Here is a 15,736-nt window from a genome sequence, read left to right on the forward strand (position 1 = left end):
TACTTGGCAAACAAGCAAATCTTTTTCCTTACCTACCAAATATTTGAAGATCAATATTTATAAGATATTTCGTTTTATTGAATGGGTTGTACTGTTTTTAATTCTTTCTAATGAAGTGCTTTTATTGTATTGTATGATTGCTGTGCCCTAGCAAATGGGGGTTCTCTGTTGTGGTGGATCTTTTGTTTTGCCATAACAAAGTTCCATTTTGACGAGAAAAAATAGAATAAGTTGGACATAATTCACGCACAACTTTATGATATTTATTATAATATGAACCGTTAATTTTTCAGTAATACGACGAACTAGCACTGCTGTAATTACAAACAGCAAGAATTTTTAAGTCTTCTTCAAAAATGCACGAGTAGCTAAAAAAATCGAAAGCTTCTAATTTACTAAAATTTCAAGATCAGCACAGTAGTACAATACACTTGGTTTGCGATCAAGAGGGAGAAACTATAGAAAGAAAAAAAATTAGAAATCTTCTCCTTATCCTCTGCAAGAGATGCCAGAAATTTCTGCACAACACCTCAGCTCCTCTTGTTTAGTGGTTCGACGAGCAAGTTGTATCTCCCTCGGCAACAAAATTGGACTCTGTTGGTGATTACATGGATTAAACTACGCTGAACTTGCGGTCACCTTCTTCCGGACAATCCTCTTTCTACGTGTCTTAGGGGTTGAAGATTCCCCATCAGCAACGGAGTCAGCATTCCCTTGTTTGATGCCAAGGAGACCAAGCCCAGAAACAATGGCATTCTTCGAAATAAACCATTTTGAAGATGGCCGTTCAAGATTGTCTGAAGGCCTACTGTAAACCTTCAAAAGATCATCAGAGTCAACCAATGGATCAGCCTCCACCCCAAGCCAAGCCAGCCTTGATCTCTCCCCTACTTGTACATTCAAAAGCCTGTGCACATTCCCAGTTAAGAGTCAAAAGAATAACTCTAACAGTAGTCGACATATGTGCAGCAATTACCATTTAAAAGCAAGACCTAAGATTTTCTCAATAAAAAGAAAATCCCAGTAGAGTTTTTTTAATAGAAAATAAAAAAGAAAAACCCAGTAGAGTTTAGACCAAGATGGCCTTGGTTTTATGACAGAACCATATCTCTGACATGCAGAGGTAACTACAAAAGTAGAATGTCACGGGATGAAATCACACCACAACGCATTTCAAAGTTCAAACTAAGCATTTAATGTTTTGATGACAGCATATATTCGGATTTGGATCCGCCTACTAATTTTATTCAGATTTAGATATCTACAAATTCTTGAGAGAATCACAGAACCAAACAATCTCCGCTGCAACTTAAGTCTACCAAGTTTCTCACAACGGGGCAAAGTAAATAGGGACAGACAGGCAGAATCACAAAGGGAGTTGCAGTGGAAATAAGTTACAAATGATTGCTACGATTCTGCACCTGGAGGAAAGACATTGACTAGGTATCCATATATGAGAATTCAACCAATTCTCATGCAAAGTAACATCAAAGAAACATATATAAAAGCACTATGCTGGCTCCACCAGGCACCAGTAAAGCCAATGATGAGAGAACTGAAGCATTTTTCATTATGGATTTACACTTTTAGATTATTAAGGAAAACTATGGGAAAAAAGATATGTTTTCAAAATATTAAATGCTTAGATTTAAGTGAATAATAAATCCATAAGGCCAGAGAAAATTGAGAAGGTAGAAAGGGGCAGAGTGGAAAGTAGCTAGCATTCATCAATACTTCAACAAAAAGGTTAATGGAAAACGGCAAGAATGTCATAAGCATGAAAGGACAACCCTCTAAGTGCGGGGTTATGTTTGTACAAGAAATTTAGCAGTGTAAGCTTTGAATGCAAGTCCCCACATATAATGAAAAGCATACCTTAGTGTCGTGCTTAGAAACAGCGCCACTCCAATAACATCAAAATGGTTCATCACAGCTCTGTCAAATCCACATAACAGCTGATATCTCAAGTTCGCATAAAGTCCGAGGAATGCACCATAACCAAGTGCATTTGCTTTCACACTTGGGATCGTCACAGATAACCTGTTGAAAAGTTAAAAATTCAATATGAACTAAATTCTTCGAGCAAGCATAGGAACTACTAAATTAGTTCGACTAATAATAAACAACTGTCTTTTTTATAAGGGGAGGGAGGAGTGAAAATTAATCTCAAAGAAGTTGAAGCATTCCCCCTTCTGCTAATATTTTGTTTGAGTGGAACCCTTTTACTATTCACAACAAAAACAAACCAAACTACATCATCTAGTCTAAAAAGAAAAGATTACAGAATCAACAGAGTGTAAATTTTTTAGTTTTGTTTTGGCCAAAGACTTTCTGCCAAATCGTAACTATCAAGCATGGAACCGTTATTGGTAAATGTAAAAAAACTAAACCAACCTATTATTACAGTAAAACTTCAATATCTCAAAATAAAAAAATTCTTGTATTTACATCACAGTTACAAAGTACGCTTAAACTACAAAAATTCAATTCCTATGCTACGAACAGTATCCATTAAAACTAAATTTAATGGTTAAGTAATACATGTAACAGAACTCAATTAAAAAAACACATAAAAGTAATACACCTAAATTACTGCTGCAATAATATCACCTTGTTACGGGGATGAGAACAGCACTAAGAAAGATGCAAGAGTTTGAAAGGAGAAAGGGGAAAGGAGGAGAGAAAGTTATAACAAATAATGATATTAATGGATAAGAATATGTAATCCAAATATACATTGCACATCATCTATATAATAAAGCTATGAATAGCTTTGATGAAATAGCTTAGAACATCTAAGTATACTACATAAAACAAAGAAAGAAAACATACTCCAAACTAATAAGGTCACCAAATCATTAAAAACATATTAAATACTGAGATTTTTATTACGAGGTCACTTGTCATTCAATAAATTGGCAAAGAAGCTTATTAAACGAAGTAACTTTTTTTTTGGTCTGATTAAACGAAGTAACTTTAACAAGCATATTATCAGTCCAGTGAACAGCTAACACCTATCTACACTTTCTTATAGAGTTTAGACTTATTGTTTAAGTGGCCATGGAAAAGAAATAACAAAACAAACAAATGCAGAAAAGACGGGCAAATCAAAAGTATTAGCAATAAAGTAAACCAAAGAAAAAGTATTAGGGTTAAAGTGGTATAAATTATTTCTTCAGAAATTGTACTGGTTAAGGAAAAAACAAAACATAAAAATAAAAGGAGCAAAGATGGACAAACACAAAGTTTTAGGGTGTAAAAGTGGTATCAATTACTTTATCAGCAATTGGTAAAATTTTATCACAGGGAATCAGTGTTCTATGAAGAAACAATAGGACTCATGGTTCTTTAACGGAAAAGTAAGACAAATTCCTTCTTTGACTTCTTCTCCATTTCTAATATGAGCCCAAAATAGATAACAAAAACATGTCAGCAATACACTGCTCACCTTCCCTCTTTTTTATGGGCCAAAAAATTTGATAAAGAACCTTGCACAGCTCCAGCTGTTAGTCCAACCATACACAACTCAGCAGCCTTGTAGAAGAATGAGTGAACTCTCTTTTGCAAGTCAAATTCCCTCAGTGGGTAGCTCTTCTCAAATATATTGTTGGGGAGCTTTTGTAACGTATTTTGCAAATCAAACTTGAATGTGTTCCCATATGAACGACAAGGAGCAAGTGACCAAACAACAATAGCATTGCATGCTGTTACTGTGAGCACATTTATAAGCGCCAAATCCCATTCTTGCTTTATCCTATTCTCAAAGTAAATAAACATCAATGAGTCCAATATTTAAAAGGCTTCGGAAAAAATTGATGCTTCTGTCATACCATGAACACACCTGCCCTTACGATTCTTTAACTCCCACCAAACTGAGGAACCAATTGTTGCAGCCTGCTCTAAAAGAAACCTATATAAGAAAGCGGGATCTGCAAGCATTCTGCACAACAAATTATATTACACATCAAATTTAAGGAAACAAATCACCATTTTATGTTTATTAGAGAATTCAACGGACACCAAAACACAACCCTCATTCAGTTGTAGAAAGCATTACAGGAAGGGAGGACATATAAAAGCATTGCCACTGAATTACGAAAATATGTAAATTATTACATCATAAAATCAGTCAAGTTATGTTTTCTATTCATTTATCTATCTATGGCTCCTCGTCTTTTATCGTTTCATATCTTATTTTTCAGACTTATTCACTAACTTCCTCTGTTGTCTCTTCATTTTTGTTGTGTTCCCAATCGTGGTCTTCACAGGAAAAACTCTTGGTGGATTGGTACATGTTTCAGTTTGCTCGCAAGTGTTCAACGAGAACCTTATTGAAACTGCTCTTTTGGTTACATGTGGCTGCTGGGCTACTTAAATACCTTAATAGTTGACCGTTGATTACTCATGTTGGGTCACTAAATTAGATTAAATTCAATTGTTTTGGTTGTTCAAGTTAGAGTAGGAGTTTGTTGGTCAACTATATTTATGCCCGCAAATTTAAAAGTAAGAGGAGTCATAATGGGCTCTAAAAAAATAAATACAAGGTATTTGGATGAGATTTTTTCCAGGGATACTAAGAAAAATGCAATCGATGATGGGAAAATTTTTCAAAGTTTTCTGAAATATATGTGTTTTTTTGGGGCCCATTGTGGAAGCACTTTATATCGAACTTAGAGTTTCAAAAAGACACATGATCGCTTCATGATTTTGAGGCACATGATGCCATCAGATTTCCAGGCATATGATGCCTAAGTTATTGAAGCAGACTAGTAATATATCTAGTTTTTACAAGGGAAAACACCAAATCAAAAATCTAGACACTTCTGTTCAAAATGTGTGATAAATTTGCATGGGAGTATTGACCATGTTGAAGATCATATACAGAGAAATTCAAGGTGGTATGACACAGCAATTAAGGCAGCATAAGCACAAATCCAGTTACTTTTCTTTTTTGTTTTGTGTTTTTAGTTTCTTTTAAATTTTGAAGTGTGGGGAATAAAAAAATAATTAGGATTATGAGAATACCGGTTTCCTTTGCTAATAGCTAGTTCGCTTTGGTGATCAGCATTGGTCCTTATTAAATCCATTTAGGGTCATGATTTATGTAAGTAAAACCCTTTAAGAATTATGATTAATGTATTTCATCCTGTTGCTATTTCCTTAAACACCACCCAAAAAATATGATTTATTTCATCAATATAACAAGACAGTTCCCTACTTATACGGATTATAGAGAATTGATTTCTTAATAGCCTGCTAACTTCTACTCTATCACAGAATTGATGCCATCACAATGTCTTGAGGTATGCAAATAAAGTTTTCTGCACAATTCTACTACCCCTTCCTACCATAAAAAAACAGCTTTGTGTATGGATACATTAATCGGTATGATGTTGAGAATCTAACATGCCAACATTAATCAAACAAGGAAAAATGCTTATGATATTATCACTTAGAACAGTCCAAAAGCTACTTATTGGCAAAAAGAATAAACTTGAGACTTAAGGAATGGCTCGAGAAATAAATAAACTTACCTGCCAATGAATGCCCTTGATATTCCATCAGGAAGTGCACGAGAAATAAACCTAGTAGTGGTTGGCCTGGCATTGGTTGCTAAGAATTTGACCATTTGAGCGGAGCTGATCAGTCCCTGGAGGCAATATTTCAGTTATTTAGCCAAAAGTGTTTCTTTTTCTTTTCTTTCTTTTTTTTAATTTTTTTTTTAATTTTTAATTTGGGGGGATTTGGGGTATCTAGCTTAGAGAGTTCAGACAAAATGTGATATCAAAAGTACTGCACCATTTCATAAGCTTGCCGGAACCCAGCAGGTAAATCCATCATTGTCTTCTGCCACTCATTCAATACTGCATCTACAAATTTTCGATCAAACAGCTGGAGAAAATATCACAAAGCATCAGTACATCTATACATTACAAATTAACATCACCAAAGAGAAAGAAAAAAAAATCAACAAATAAGCAATATTGTTTATGTGCAGAAATTCCTAACCTCTTCAAGAAACATCCGTCTTCTAAACAGACCACCTTCATCACCCTCATCACCATCATCGAAGTCATCAAAATAATCATCATCATCACCATCATCGTCACCTCCATCACCACCACCATTATTTATCCTCTTTCCAATATCTCCGCCACCTCCCCCAATTGCAGTCTGCAATTTCAATTATTAGGATTTTCACAAAATACCAAACAGAACAAAGGGAAGTAAATGAAACATTCCAATTTATATGGCCAAAATTGCTTAATGAAAGCAGAGGCCTGAGTACTCAGACAATTGTCTAATGCAGTATCACATGAATGGTTAGAAAGAGTTTTCCATTCTGCAGACCTATGCCTTAGAACAACCATTATTAGGGTACAAAAACTAATTTGATGGTCAATACCGAGGACAAAATATTGATGCCATATAACTGTTTCTTTCTTTCTTTCTTTCTGTTGCATTCAAGAACTTTGATATATTGCCTTAATTAAATTCCTTCTTTCCTTAGTTTATAACTATTATCATAATACTAATGGGTAGCTAATACGACATTTAAATTGAAGTTTCAGATGTCAAAATTCCCCGGCAATTATTGAAAGTAATGAGCTAGATTGAAAGTTAAAAATTACAAATTCAATAAGAAAATATCACTCACACATACAGAAATTGGAATCTTGGCAGTCGGTGTAACTATTGGTGTAGTTGCAGAAAAGATAAGTATGGTTTATTTGTTGTCTATTCAGATTACTATATAAATAGGTCACTCTTGATACTTAAATCCTAGTTATACCTATTCATATTGAGAATATAAGATTAAAGTCTGTTATTAAAGTTCAAGTAGACATACATTTTGGTTCTGTTTTCTTTTCTCCTATGTTCTTTCTCGATTCTAAAGTATACATATACACTCAACTCCCTTAAAAAATTCTGAATAATTTTGATGTCAGATTCAGCATACATTCAATCTTTGTATCCAACTTAAATTTTTAATTAAAAAAAACATTACAACCCATGAATTACAATATCATAAGAAATTAAATAAGAGCTAGTTCTTTTCTCAAAACCAAACAAACCACATGTTGGCAGATATCACTGTTGGTGATATTTGTAGAGAACTCATCATAGTTAGCTTTCCTATGCATCCTCTATATCTTCTTTGAAGTAAAAAATTTAATAAATTTCTACTCTCATAATCAATGTAGTGTGAAATCTAATGCATTTTCACACACAAGAATGACAGAGAAGATAAAAATTCTAACACGAAGGAAAAAACCAGAATCCTGGAAGAATTGAATCACTTCAATCGATCAGATAGCAACTAAGCACAACTTTAAGGATCCTATTTTCATATCTTATCCCATGTTTCCCAAACAGAAAACATTGAAAGTTTCTCGTTTTGTATGCATGTGAAAATTGTAAATTAGCGAGGCGGCCATATTACACTAATGATTTTGATAAAATAACCTAAAAATGGAATCTTGTTTACGATATCCAAATTACTGCAGCCTCCAGCACCTAGGTCAAGCACTTTATCTATCTTTACTTCGTTAAACGCTCAATTCAGCTGAGTGTGCCACTCTCAGTTTCTTTTTGATTTCGCACAATCTCTCACTAACCAAAAAACTCAATTAACTTGAGCAAACAAGAAATAATCAAAATTTCATTGCCAAACAAAGACAGAGACAGAGACTCAGACTGACCTCGGGGCTAGACTTGGATTGCTTCTGAGACATATCGAGCTTGCCTTTCTCAAGAGTAACCGCACCTAACGCACCATACTGTCCCTTCATAACCGGACCAAAACCGCCAGTGACGGATGGCCCCACAAAGCACCTCTCCAACAAAGCCATGGAGTCTCCATCCACAAAACCAGAAGTAGACGGAGACGCGCAATTGGCCTTCAACAACAGACCTCTCCGCTCCGACATCCGAAGCTGGATGGGACCCATCAGCTTGGGCTTCGTCGGGAGCTGGGTGTTTATCGGCATGATTTGAGCCGTTTGGAACACTGCGTGCGACATTTTTTTTGTCTCTTTTTGATGTTTTTTATTTCTGTTTGGATACTGAGAAAATCAAGTGATGATTTCCTCGTGAATTTTCTTGGCTCTCTCTCTGGAGAGAGAGAAGTGAAGAAACAAAGAGGGGGAGCAAGGGGTTGGGGGATTGGGGGTTTGGAGAGGAAGATAGCCGACTAAACGACGACAACCCAATCCGAAAGCGAAGTTCCTTTTTTCTTTTTATTTTCTTTTCGTTTTTTTGGATTTTTCCTAGACCAGGTGAGTTGACTGGGACTTTTGGATGAGTCGACTCGGCCGGCCCGGTTTGCGTGGGAATTTAGTTGTCTACTTGTCATTGCCACATTGTTGAAGTCGCGCACCAAATCCACTACAAAATGAATTTCACGACCAATAAAAGGTAGGGAAATTAGCGGTTTTGACCCTGGCTCCAGTAAATATTGCTTAAATGACCCCTTTTCTTAAAACTTTGTAAAATGATCTCTATAAATACATCATATCTCACGCCTATCATCTTTTTCTCACTTTTATGTTTCTCCTCTGAAATCAATCTCTACTCTCTCTCTCTTTGCCTCTATGGTGTCTCTCAAGATCACTCTCTCCCAGGTTGTCTTCCTTAATTGCGCAACAGATTATTCATCAAGGTTAAGATACGAAATCTCATTTTTCTCTCTAATTTCAAATTAGTGTTGTGGTTTAATGTTTGTAAGAAAAGGATTTATATGCCCCTAATTTAAGTTCAAAGAAATCAATTTGTATAGTGTAATTTAGTCATTGTTATTGTAATTAATATAAGTTATTTTTATGTTCCAAACCTTGTGAGATTTACGTTTACCCAAAAAAAACTTTACGAGATCTCATTTCAATCCAGTCACTCTAGAATCATTGCCGTTGGTAGGGTTTTGTTTACTTTGAAAAAAAAATTCCAAATGTGCTTGTTGGAAAATTGCAATCGTCTATGGAGAACTCGTCGATCATCGCTATCGCCATCATCGTTTTGTTTACTTTTAGTATTGTGCATGTAAAATGACAAACCAACTCTTATAATTAACAAAAAAAATTGGATGGAAGTGTAATAACTTGACAATATGTGCTAAATTGACCATTTAAAATAGTACAGGGGCTAAATCAGGAAAAAAAAAAATCAGGGTGTGAAGTTCGACAGTCGAAATTGTTCAGGGTGCTTTTCGGCAGTTTACCCTAAACTTAAAAGATAACTCAGGAGTTGTGAGCTGGATATCTTAATACAAAATAGATTGGTTAAGTTCAACGAGGTCAAGTGTTGATTAAGTCTTTTTCTGAGAGAAAAGTTGTGTGTTTTGGGAGCTATGTTCTACTAGTATATATAGACCTCTTGGTTGTTGAATCCACACGCTTGGTGAAAGGATGGTTGAGTCTGCTATCAGTCCTTTCTTTGTTGGCAAAACTGGTTCAGTAGAGACTCATGGTTCAAATCGCATTTAATGCTATTACTCTTTCGCAACCAGACTTCTTCCAAGCTTTGAGCTTCTATTTGGGTAAAGGCATTTTTGAAATGTGGGCAACAGCTTTTAAAAAGTCAAGCTATTGGGCTATTTCAACTTGGTTAATGACGATCTATTTATGCATATGTCTTCAACATTTACAGTGCGTTAGTATGAGGAAATTTAAAAGTACAAATGAATTCATAAATGATGGAATTTAATGTTTTAGAATTTGTAAGTTTCTTTTTTGGTTAACAAATTCAAACACGAAATTTAACGTTTATTTGTAAAGTTATTTGTTTTTAATGCTCAATCTCTTTGGGAATTTTAGAAATGATGACTATTTAGAGAGAATCTAAAGTTGAGAATTATGACCTCTAAATTTCATGTTTTTTCCCAAGCTGAATTTCTAAATTTCTTTATTTGTTCTCCAAACATGAGAATTGATTTATGTCAATTCTGATTTTTGTCAAAATCTCATATCTATATCCCTCGTCCAAATCAATCAATGACTAATTAAACGCTATGACTTTGCATCACATTTGAATCATCCTTTGCTTTGTCAAGATGAGAAGACGAGAGAGAGATAGAGAGAGAAAGTGAAGAAGAAAAGAAAGCAGAAAACCAAACCACAGTTTTCGAAAAAGGAATCTCCAACTGTACCACACAAAGCCATCCTTTTCTCTCCTTTGATCTCTTCATGCATGAAACCCACGTGTATAAATAAACCTTACCTCTTCTTCTTTCTTTCAAAGACAAACCAAAACCTATTCAAATTGTAACCAATGTCACTGCAGGCTCATCGTCCTCGTGTTATCGTCAACGGAATAAGACGAATGAGAACCTACCGTTACTTTTGGTGCCAACATTGCCAACGTACTATAAGGATTGCGTCTTCCAACCCATATGCAATTCTGTGCCCATATTGCTCAACTGAGTTCAATCATGAGCTTGATATACCAAGCCCTAGGCTTGTCAATGACCACCTTACACTGTCCCCGGCTGCCCAGTTATTGCAAACCTTGTCGCTCATCCTAGATCCAATGCACCAAAGAGCTCGAGAGCAAATAGAAAACGAAGATCATGGACGGTCTTGGATCACCCTCCAATTTGATAGACCACCTCGCTCATCGCCAAGACAAATTGTTCCCCCTCTGGTTCCTCTAGCAAATATTAGCGAAGATGGTACTTTTGAAGATGTGGTAAATGATGTCATTGGGGGCACCTGGACGGTTGAAAATGACCGCCCAGGTCCCCCTCCAGCACCTGCTTCAGCCATTCAAGCTTTGCCCTTGGTGAAGGTCACGGAAGGGCAGGTGACGAACGAACCCACTTGCCCTGTGTGCAAGGAAGTGTTCGCGGTTGGTGGGGAAGTGAGGGAGATGCCATGCAAGCATCTCTACCATTCTGATTGCATACTCCCATGGCTTCACATACACAATACTTGTCCAGTTTGCCGGTATGAGCTGCAAGCAGAAGGCACTTCTTGTGACAACAATAACAATGAGTTTGAGAATTATAGTGATGGAAATAATCTCGTAGAAAACATAAATTGGTGGTGGAAGCAATTCCTATGCTTGTGGCCATTTCGCGCATTGGTTAATTGGAGGCAACGTTACCTCGATAACCAACAAGGTAATTAACATTCTAACTCCTGCACGTATTTGATATAATGTTTACGAGTTGTAGCTTTTTCTTTGGGAACTTTTGTCGAACAGATCGTGATCTTTTGCAGACAGAACCTGGTGGACCTCTTGGATCTTTCTATAGCCAGCTTAGAGGTAAAAACATATTGCACAAATTTGTGAATATTACTTGCTTTTCAAGCACTCAATGTAAAGAAGATATTAAAGTTCAACAGGTATGAATCTATATGACTATTATTCTCTCTTTAACCTATAATTTAATGTGTAGAAATGTTAATGGTTAACTATTTTGCTTGTTGCAGTTTCTTTTTAGGACAAATTCTGCACTTTGGAGCACTTCCTAATTTAATTTTATGGGATTTCTTTATCAAAGAATTCCAATGGTTCGATACAAAATAAAAAAAATAAAAAATTTGAGGAATTGTGTTGGTTCCGACCTCAAATAGAATTGTACATGAATAAAAGAATGGCATCTCTTGCCTCATTTATAAATTGTGTCTATGTCTATCCTGTTTTTCGTTTATATTTTTTTATATATATTTTTTACACTTTTAATCTGAATCTCATGAAAACCCAAAAAGAATGGCATTTTATTGACATCACTTTTATATTTTGGGTTTTGGATACTTTGGTTAAAATATTGAGAAAAAAAAAAACCAAATATATATATATATATATATATATATATATATATATATATTGGAGATACTATTTAAACTATTTATATATATACTTTTTTTATAACCATGATCATTTTCTTATATGTCGCTAACTTTCGTTGGAGGCAAATGTATTATCTAACTTGTCATCATCACCGCCATCATTTCTTATTCCCTCTATATATTTTCTTTTGAAAAAGTTATATTCTAAACTAATCTAATATACGATAAGAGAATATCGAACTCGAGTTCAAAGGGATGAACACACTGTCTTAATCAACTAACCTAACCTACATATACTTTTCCCTCTATATATCTTCAGTTAAAAATAAAAACCAAGAATAAAAAACAAAACAAAAATTTAATACGAGTCAAAAACAAAAATGTTATCAAATGGTAGTTAATGTATTTTGAGAAGTAGTTGTGATAGAGGGATTTTAATGGGCTACAAAAACAGAGCCTTTTGCACCAAAGAGGAAACTGGCTTATTACAAACAGATCCTCTCTGTGCCTCTGCTCCCCTTCTCCATTTTCATGGTTTGATGGTTAGGCAATAGCAATAATGATAAGATCATTTGAGCTTCAGGGGCAGTGGTTCCCATTACCCAAAGTGGGTCCCACTCCAATCCCCATTCATCACATCACCACCGCCGCTTCTCTCCGCCTCGGCCACCATCTCGCCCATCACCAATTCGGCCTTGATTCTCTTTTTCGTTCCTACTTTCAGGTATCATTTCATTCAATTTTCTTCAATTTCTATGGTGCCCTTGAGGATTAAATGTCTTAATTTGATGTAAATGGGTAATATAAAAGATGGGTTTTTGTTATTTTTCGTTTATGGGTTTTCCTTCTCTTGTTTGTTGTGAAAGCAGAAACTTGCTCATCTTAGTCCCCTGCGTAGATTGAAGAAAGGAATTAATTTTCTGCCATTGTCAAGTCATGCTTCACCTTGCTTTAGTTTCTTTAATGGGGGAGAAACTAGCAATGACTCCACAAATGAAGGGATGTCTAACTCTAAGGTGTCCAGTATAAACTTCTTCAATGGGAGGCAATGGACTAATGTCCTCCTTGCTCTTAATATCTTGTAAGTTCCATTTTATCACCTTTCCAAAACAAAGGATGAAGGATATGTAGTTTATTATGAACATAAGAAATTTGTTTTTTCTTTTGATACTTGAATACATGTGTCTCATTTTTTACGTTTTTGAAATTGAATCCAGCAATCCACTATACAACTTATTGTTTGTTAAATCGCGTGAACAGAGTTTACATTGCACAAATCGCAACACAAGATGAGTTACTCCTATGGGGAGCTAAGGTAAGATGGCAAAACAAAGTGCGGGTACATATTCTTTTCAGTATTGAAACAGGCACTAAGTGGATTTTTTTTCCATTGTCTTGATATATCCGTAGATAAATAGTCTCATCGACAAAGGGCAATTGTGGAGGCTGGTCACATCTTCCTTTTTACATGCAAATGTTGGGCACCTAATGGTATGCTTTGAACCTTACGGCTGGGCATTCTAATGTCTGCATTTCAATCTGATTTTGTCTGTTTCTGCGTATGTTTTCAGGTTAATTGTTATTCTTTAAATTCAGTTGGTCCTACCATGGAGAAGATCAGTGGTCCTAATAGATATCTTGCGCTCTACTTCACCTCTGCAATTGCAAGTAACAGCTTTATGATCTATCTACAATAGCCAATAAAAATTGCTTAGCAACTAGTATTCTGATTCAGTGGTTTCGAGAAAATCAGGTTCAGCGATGAGTTATTGGTTCAGTGAGGCACCTGCAGTTGGTGCATCAGGGGCAGTCTTTGGATTAGTAAGACATTTTATTGTTTTTTCTTAGCCGGACTCTTTTCCTGGATTTCTTAGATGCACCATAAAACCTGCCAGATAATCTTGGTTGAATTTATTTATGGCAATAGAGTAGAGGAATCCAGTAAAATCAGGTTCATTGTCATGCAGTAACACAAATAAAGTTGATATTCCTGCAATTTATTACCTTGTTTATTTTTTCCCCATTTCTTATTAATCTCTCTTCAGAAGATTTAATGTTTTCCTTTTCCTGTATTTCACCATTTAATATATAGCTTCATCTTTTACAGTTTTCATGAAATTTGTCAGCTAAAATTTTGTAAGCTGCGAACTTATTAAATTTGTTTCAAAATAAACCTCTGCAACTTCTGAATATCATTTTACAGGATTTCCTCCTTCAAAAGAGAAACAATAAGTATAAATGAAAAAGAAACATGTTTGTGAGGGACATGCTGCTTTGAGAAAAGAAGGATTAGTTCATATCTTTATATATTGAAATTTAAAAATCTGCCTATGTACCTACTCAGTGTAATGGAATGCCAAGTGAATCTTCTTTCAAGCTATTCTGGCATGGTATTGCTCTTTCTCATCTCCTATAATTAATCAAACCGCTGGCTCTGATCTTTGATTTAGGTTGGATCTCTTGCTGTCTTTGTCATGAGGCATAGAGGTCTGGTTGGACGTGGCAAAGAAGATCTACAGCACATAGCACATGTAATTGCCGTAAATATGGTATGTTCCTTCTCTAGTTACTATGTCTTGAAGTTTTGCCCAACTCATTCCTTTATCTGTCTTAATAACTTAATCAGCTCCCCTTCCAATTTATGTTGGCTGGATAAATGGATAAATAAACATAACTTTTTGTTTTTGCAGGCTATGGGGTTGTTCTTCAAAGGCATTGATAACTGGGGACATGTAAGTAGAACAAGAATGCTTGCTCTCTTTTTCACTCCTAATTAATGCTTTGTTTAGAAATTAGGAGCGTTGAATTTCAATGAACCTCCTTCACTATGTATCCTTTGATTAATTTTTGACAATAGACAAAGAAAAGTGGCTTATTAGTGCATGAGTGTGCGTGTAGATCTCTCTCTTCCCTATCCCCGCTCCCTCCCCACACTGTCACATGCGCACACATGCGCACGTGCACTCACATAGATGCACATGTGGCTAATTAGGGTTGTGGAACATTTGGACCTCATTTTTTTCTCTTTCAACTTTCAGTTGCATTTGAATTCTGAGTCCCATGGTAAAGCACAATCTTTAATTTTCATGCCAAGGATTGAGTTTCTTGATTACTTATTTTCTGCTATTTTTAGATTAGCCATAAAACTGTAACAAAATGTGAAGAGTCTCTATGGATAGTGTTGTATTGGTGAAATAATCATTTGAGGCAACCTATCTGGATCTGTTAGACGAATTTAAAAAACACGAGCTTGCATATGGTTCCTTCCATGTCTGCACTAAAATTCCTTCTTGTTTGTGTTATCCTCATCTTTGTTTTGAGTGTGACATTTGAATCTCAGTTTGGAGGCTTGCTCGGTGGAGTTGCCACATCATGGCTTCTAGGTCCTGCATGGAAGTACGAATCTCCCTCCAGTGATGGTCGAAGAATCTTTTCTGATAAGGCTCCTATTTTCTACCTCATCAACGCAAAGAAGAGATCCTAGAAGAGATCCTAGACATTTTATTCCTATGGAAGCATATTGCCATCCCTAAACTTACTGTGATCAACAGACTTTGTAGGGAAGCAGAGCCCTAAACCCTAATTTACTTTGGTAGGGTGTATCATCCAAGTGTAATGTTGTTTCTCACTATAAAGAAGAATTAAATTACTTTGACCTCTTTTTTTCAGTTAAGGTGTCGCAAATTTAAAAGTTTACCTCAAATTAGGCAGAGCATCCACGTTCTAAGTCACACAATATCCTGCTGCAAACGAAAACTTTTTGGGTTTCGGGTGCGACAATAAAGCCGTTGACTTTTGTAACATTTGCTGTTATATTTACCAATGTTAAATAATTTTGTGAACTTAAAAATTATTTTTAATTTCCTTCTATATTTTAAAAATAGTTTCAATTATTTAAAAATCCTGGAAAATTATTTTAGTATTCCAAAAATGAATTATAGCCTCCA

At 35.5% G+C, this 15,736-nt stretch overlaps 3 protein-coding genes across 4 annotated transcripts; 2 read left to right on the forward strand and 1 right to left on the reverse strand.

Annotated features, from left to right (window-relative positions):
• Nucleotides 1-241: 241 nt before the first annotated feature.
• Nucleotides 242-8,194, reverse strand: LOC110744931 (plant/protein, putative (DUF3411)). Its single transcript, XM_021944969.2, has 8 exons — nt 7,704-8,194; nt 6,010-6,174; nt 5,800-5,892; nt 5,535-5,650; nt 3,842-3,940; nt 3,449-3,754; nt 1,876-2,040; nt 242-907 (listed from the first exon to the last, which is right to left on the reverse strand). Exons 1-8 carry the CDS (start codon nt 8,022-8,024, stop codon nt 619-621), a joined length of 1,554 nt encoding a protein of 517 aa, XP_021800661.1. The 5' UTR covers nt 8,025-8,194; the 3' UTR covers nt 242-618.
• Nucleotides 8,195-10,243: 2,049 nt separating this feature from the next.
• Nucleotides 10,244-11,619, forward strand: LOC110744945 (putative E3 ubiquitin-protein ligase RHC1A). 2 transcript variants are annotated; one of them, XR_015826492.1, is made up of 3 exons: nt 10,244-11,116; nt 11,217-11,342; nt 11,430-11,619. XR_015826492.1 is itself a non-coding variant. In XM_088246184.1 (2 exons), exons 1-2 carry the CDS (start codon nt 10,267-10,269, stop codon nt 11,249-11,251), a joined length of 885 nt encoding a protein of 294 aa, XP_088102310.1. In that variant the 5' UTR covers nt 10,244-10,266; the 3' UTR covers nt 11,252-11,619. The 2 variants fall into 2 exon arrangements, 1 of the variants encoding a protein (XP_088102310.1); XM_088246184.1 differs by having other exon boundaries at nt 11,217-11,619.
• A 304-nt stretch (nt 11,620-11,923) lies between these two features.
• On the forward strand, nt 11,924-15,457 carry RBL10 (RHOMBOID-like protein 10). Its single transcript, XM_021944956.2, has 9 exons — nt 11,924-12,513; nt 12,659-12,870; nt 13,050-13,104; nt 13,200-13,280; nt 13,361-13,457; nt 13,543-13,610; nt 14,240-14,338; nt 14,480-14,521; nt 15,130-15,457. Exons 1-9 carry the CDS (start codon nt 12,349-12,351, stop codon nt 15,271-15,273), a joined length of 963 nt encoding a protein of 320 aa, XP_021800648.1. The 5' UTR covers nt 11,924-12,348; the 3' UTR covers nt 15,274-15,457.
• The last annotated feature ends 279 nt before the right edge of the window (nt 15,458-15,736 follow it).

The sequence above is a fragment of the Prunus avium genome, chromosome 1, assembly GCF_965620075.1.
Source record: "Prunus avium chromosome 1, drPruAviu1.hap1.1, whole genome shotgun sequence".
In the NCBI taxonomy this organism is placed as follows: domain Eukaryota; kingdom Viridiplantae; phylum Streptophyta; class Magnoliopsida; order Rosales; family Rosaceae; genus Prunus; species Prunus avium.

What these genes read in the sequence shown, in the direction of transcription:
- LOC110744931 (XM_021944969.2), bottom strand. Translation starts at nt 8,024, where the DNA reads ATGTCGCACGCAGTGTTCCAAACGGCTCAAATCATGCCGATAAACACC. An exon ending in TCAAGGGCATTCATTGGCAG is followed by an intron (nt 3,941 to 5,534) that starts GTAAGTTTATTT and finishes TTTGTTGTGCAG; the next exon opens with AATGCTTGCAGATCCCGCTT. An exon ending in GCCCATAAAAAAGAGGGAAG is followed by an intron (nt 2,041 to 3,448) that starts GTGAGCAGTGTA and finishes ACTTTTCAACAG; the next exon opens with GTTATCTGTGACGATCCCAA.
- LOC110744945 (XM_088246184.1), top strand. Translation starts at nt 10,267, where the DNA reads ATGTCACTGCAGGCTCATCGTCCTCGTGTTATCGTCAACGGAATAAGA. An exon ending in TTACCTCGATAACCAACAAG is followed by an intron (nt 11,117 to 11,216) that starts GTAATTAACATT and finishes GATCTTTTGCAG; the next exon opens with ACAGAACCTGGTGGACCTCT.
- RBL10 (XM_021944956.2), top strand. Translation starts at nt 12,349, where the DNA reads ATGATAAGATCATTTGAGCTTCAGGGGCAGTGGTTCCCATTACCCAAA. An exon ending in CTCCTTGCTCTTAATATCTT is followed by an intron (nt 12,871 to 13,049) that starts GTAAGTTCCATT and finishes TCGCGTGAACAG; the next exon opens with AGTTTACATTGCACAAATCG. An exon ending in ATGTAATTGCCGTAAATATG is followed by an intron (nt 14,339 to 14,479) that starts GTATGTTCCTTC and finishes TTGTTTTTGCAG; the next exon opens with GCTATGGGGTTGTTCTTCAA.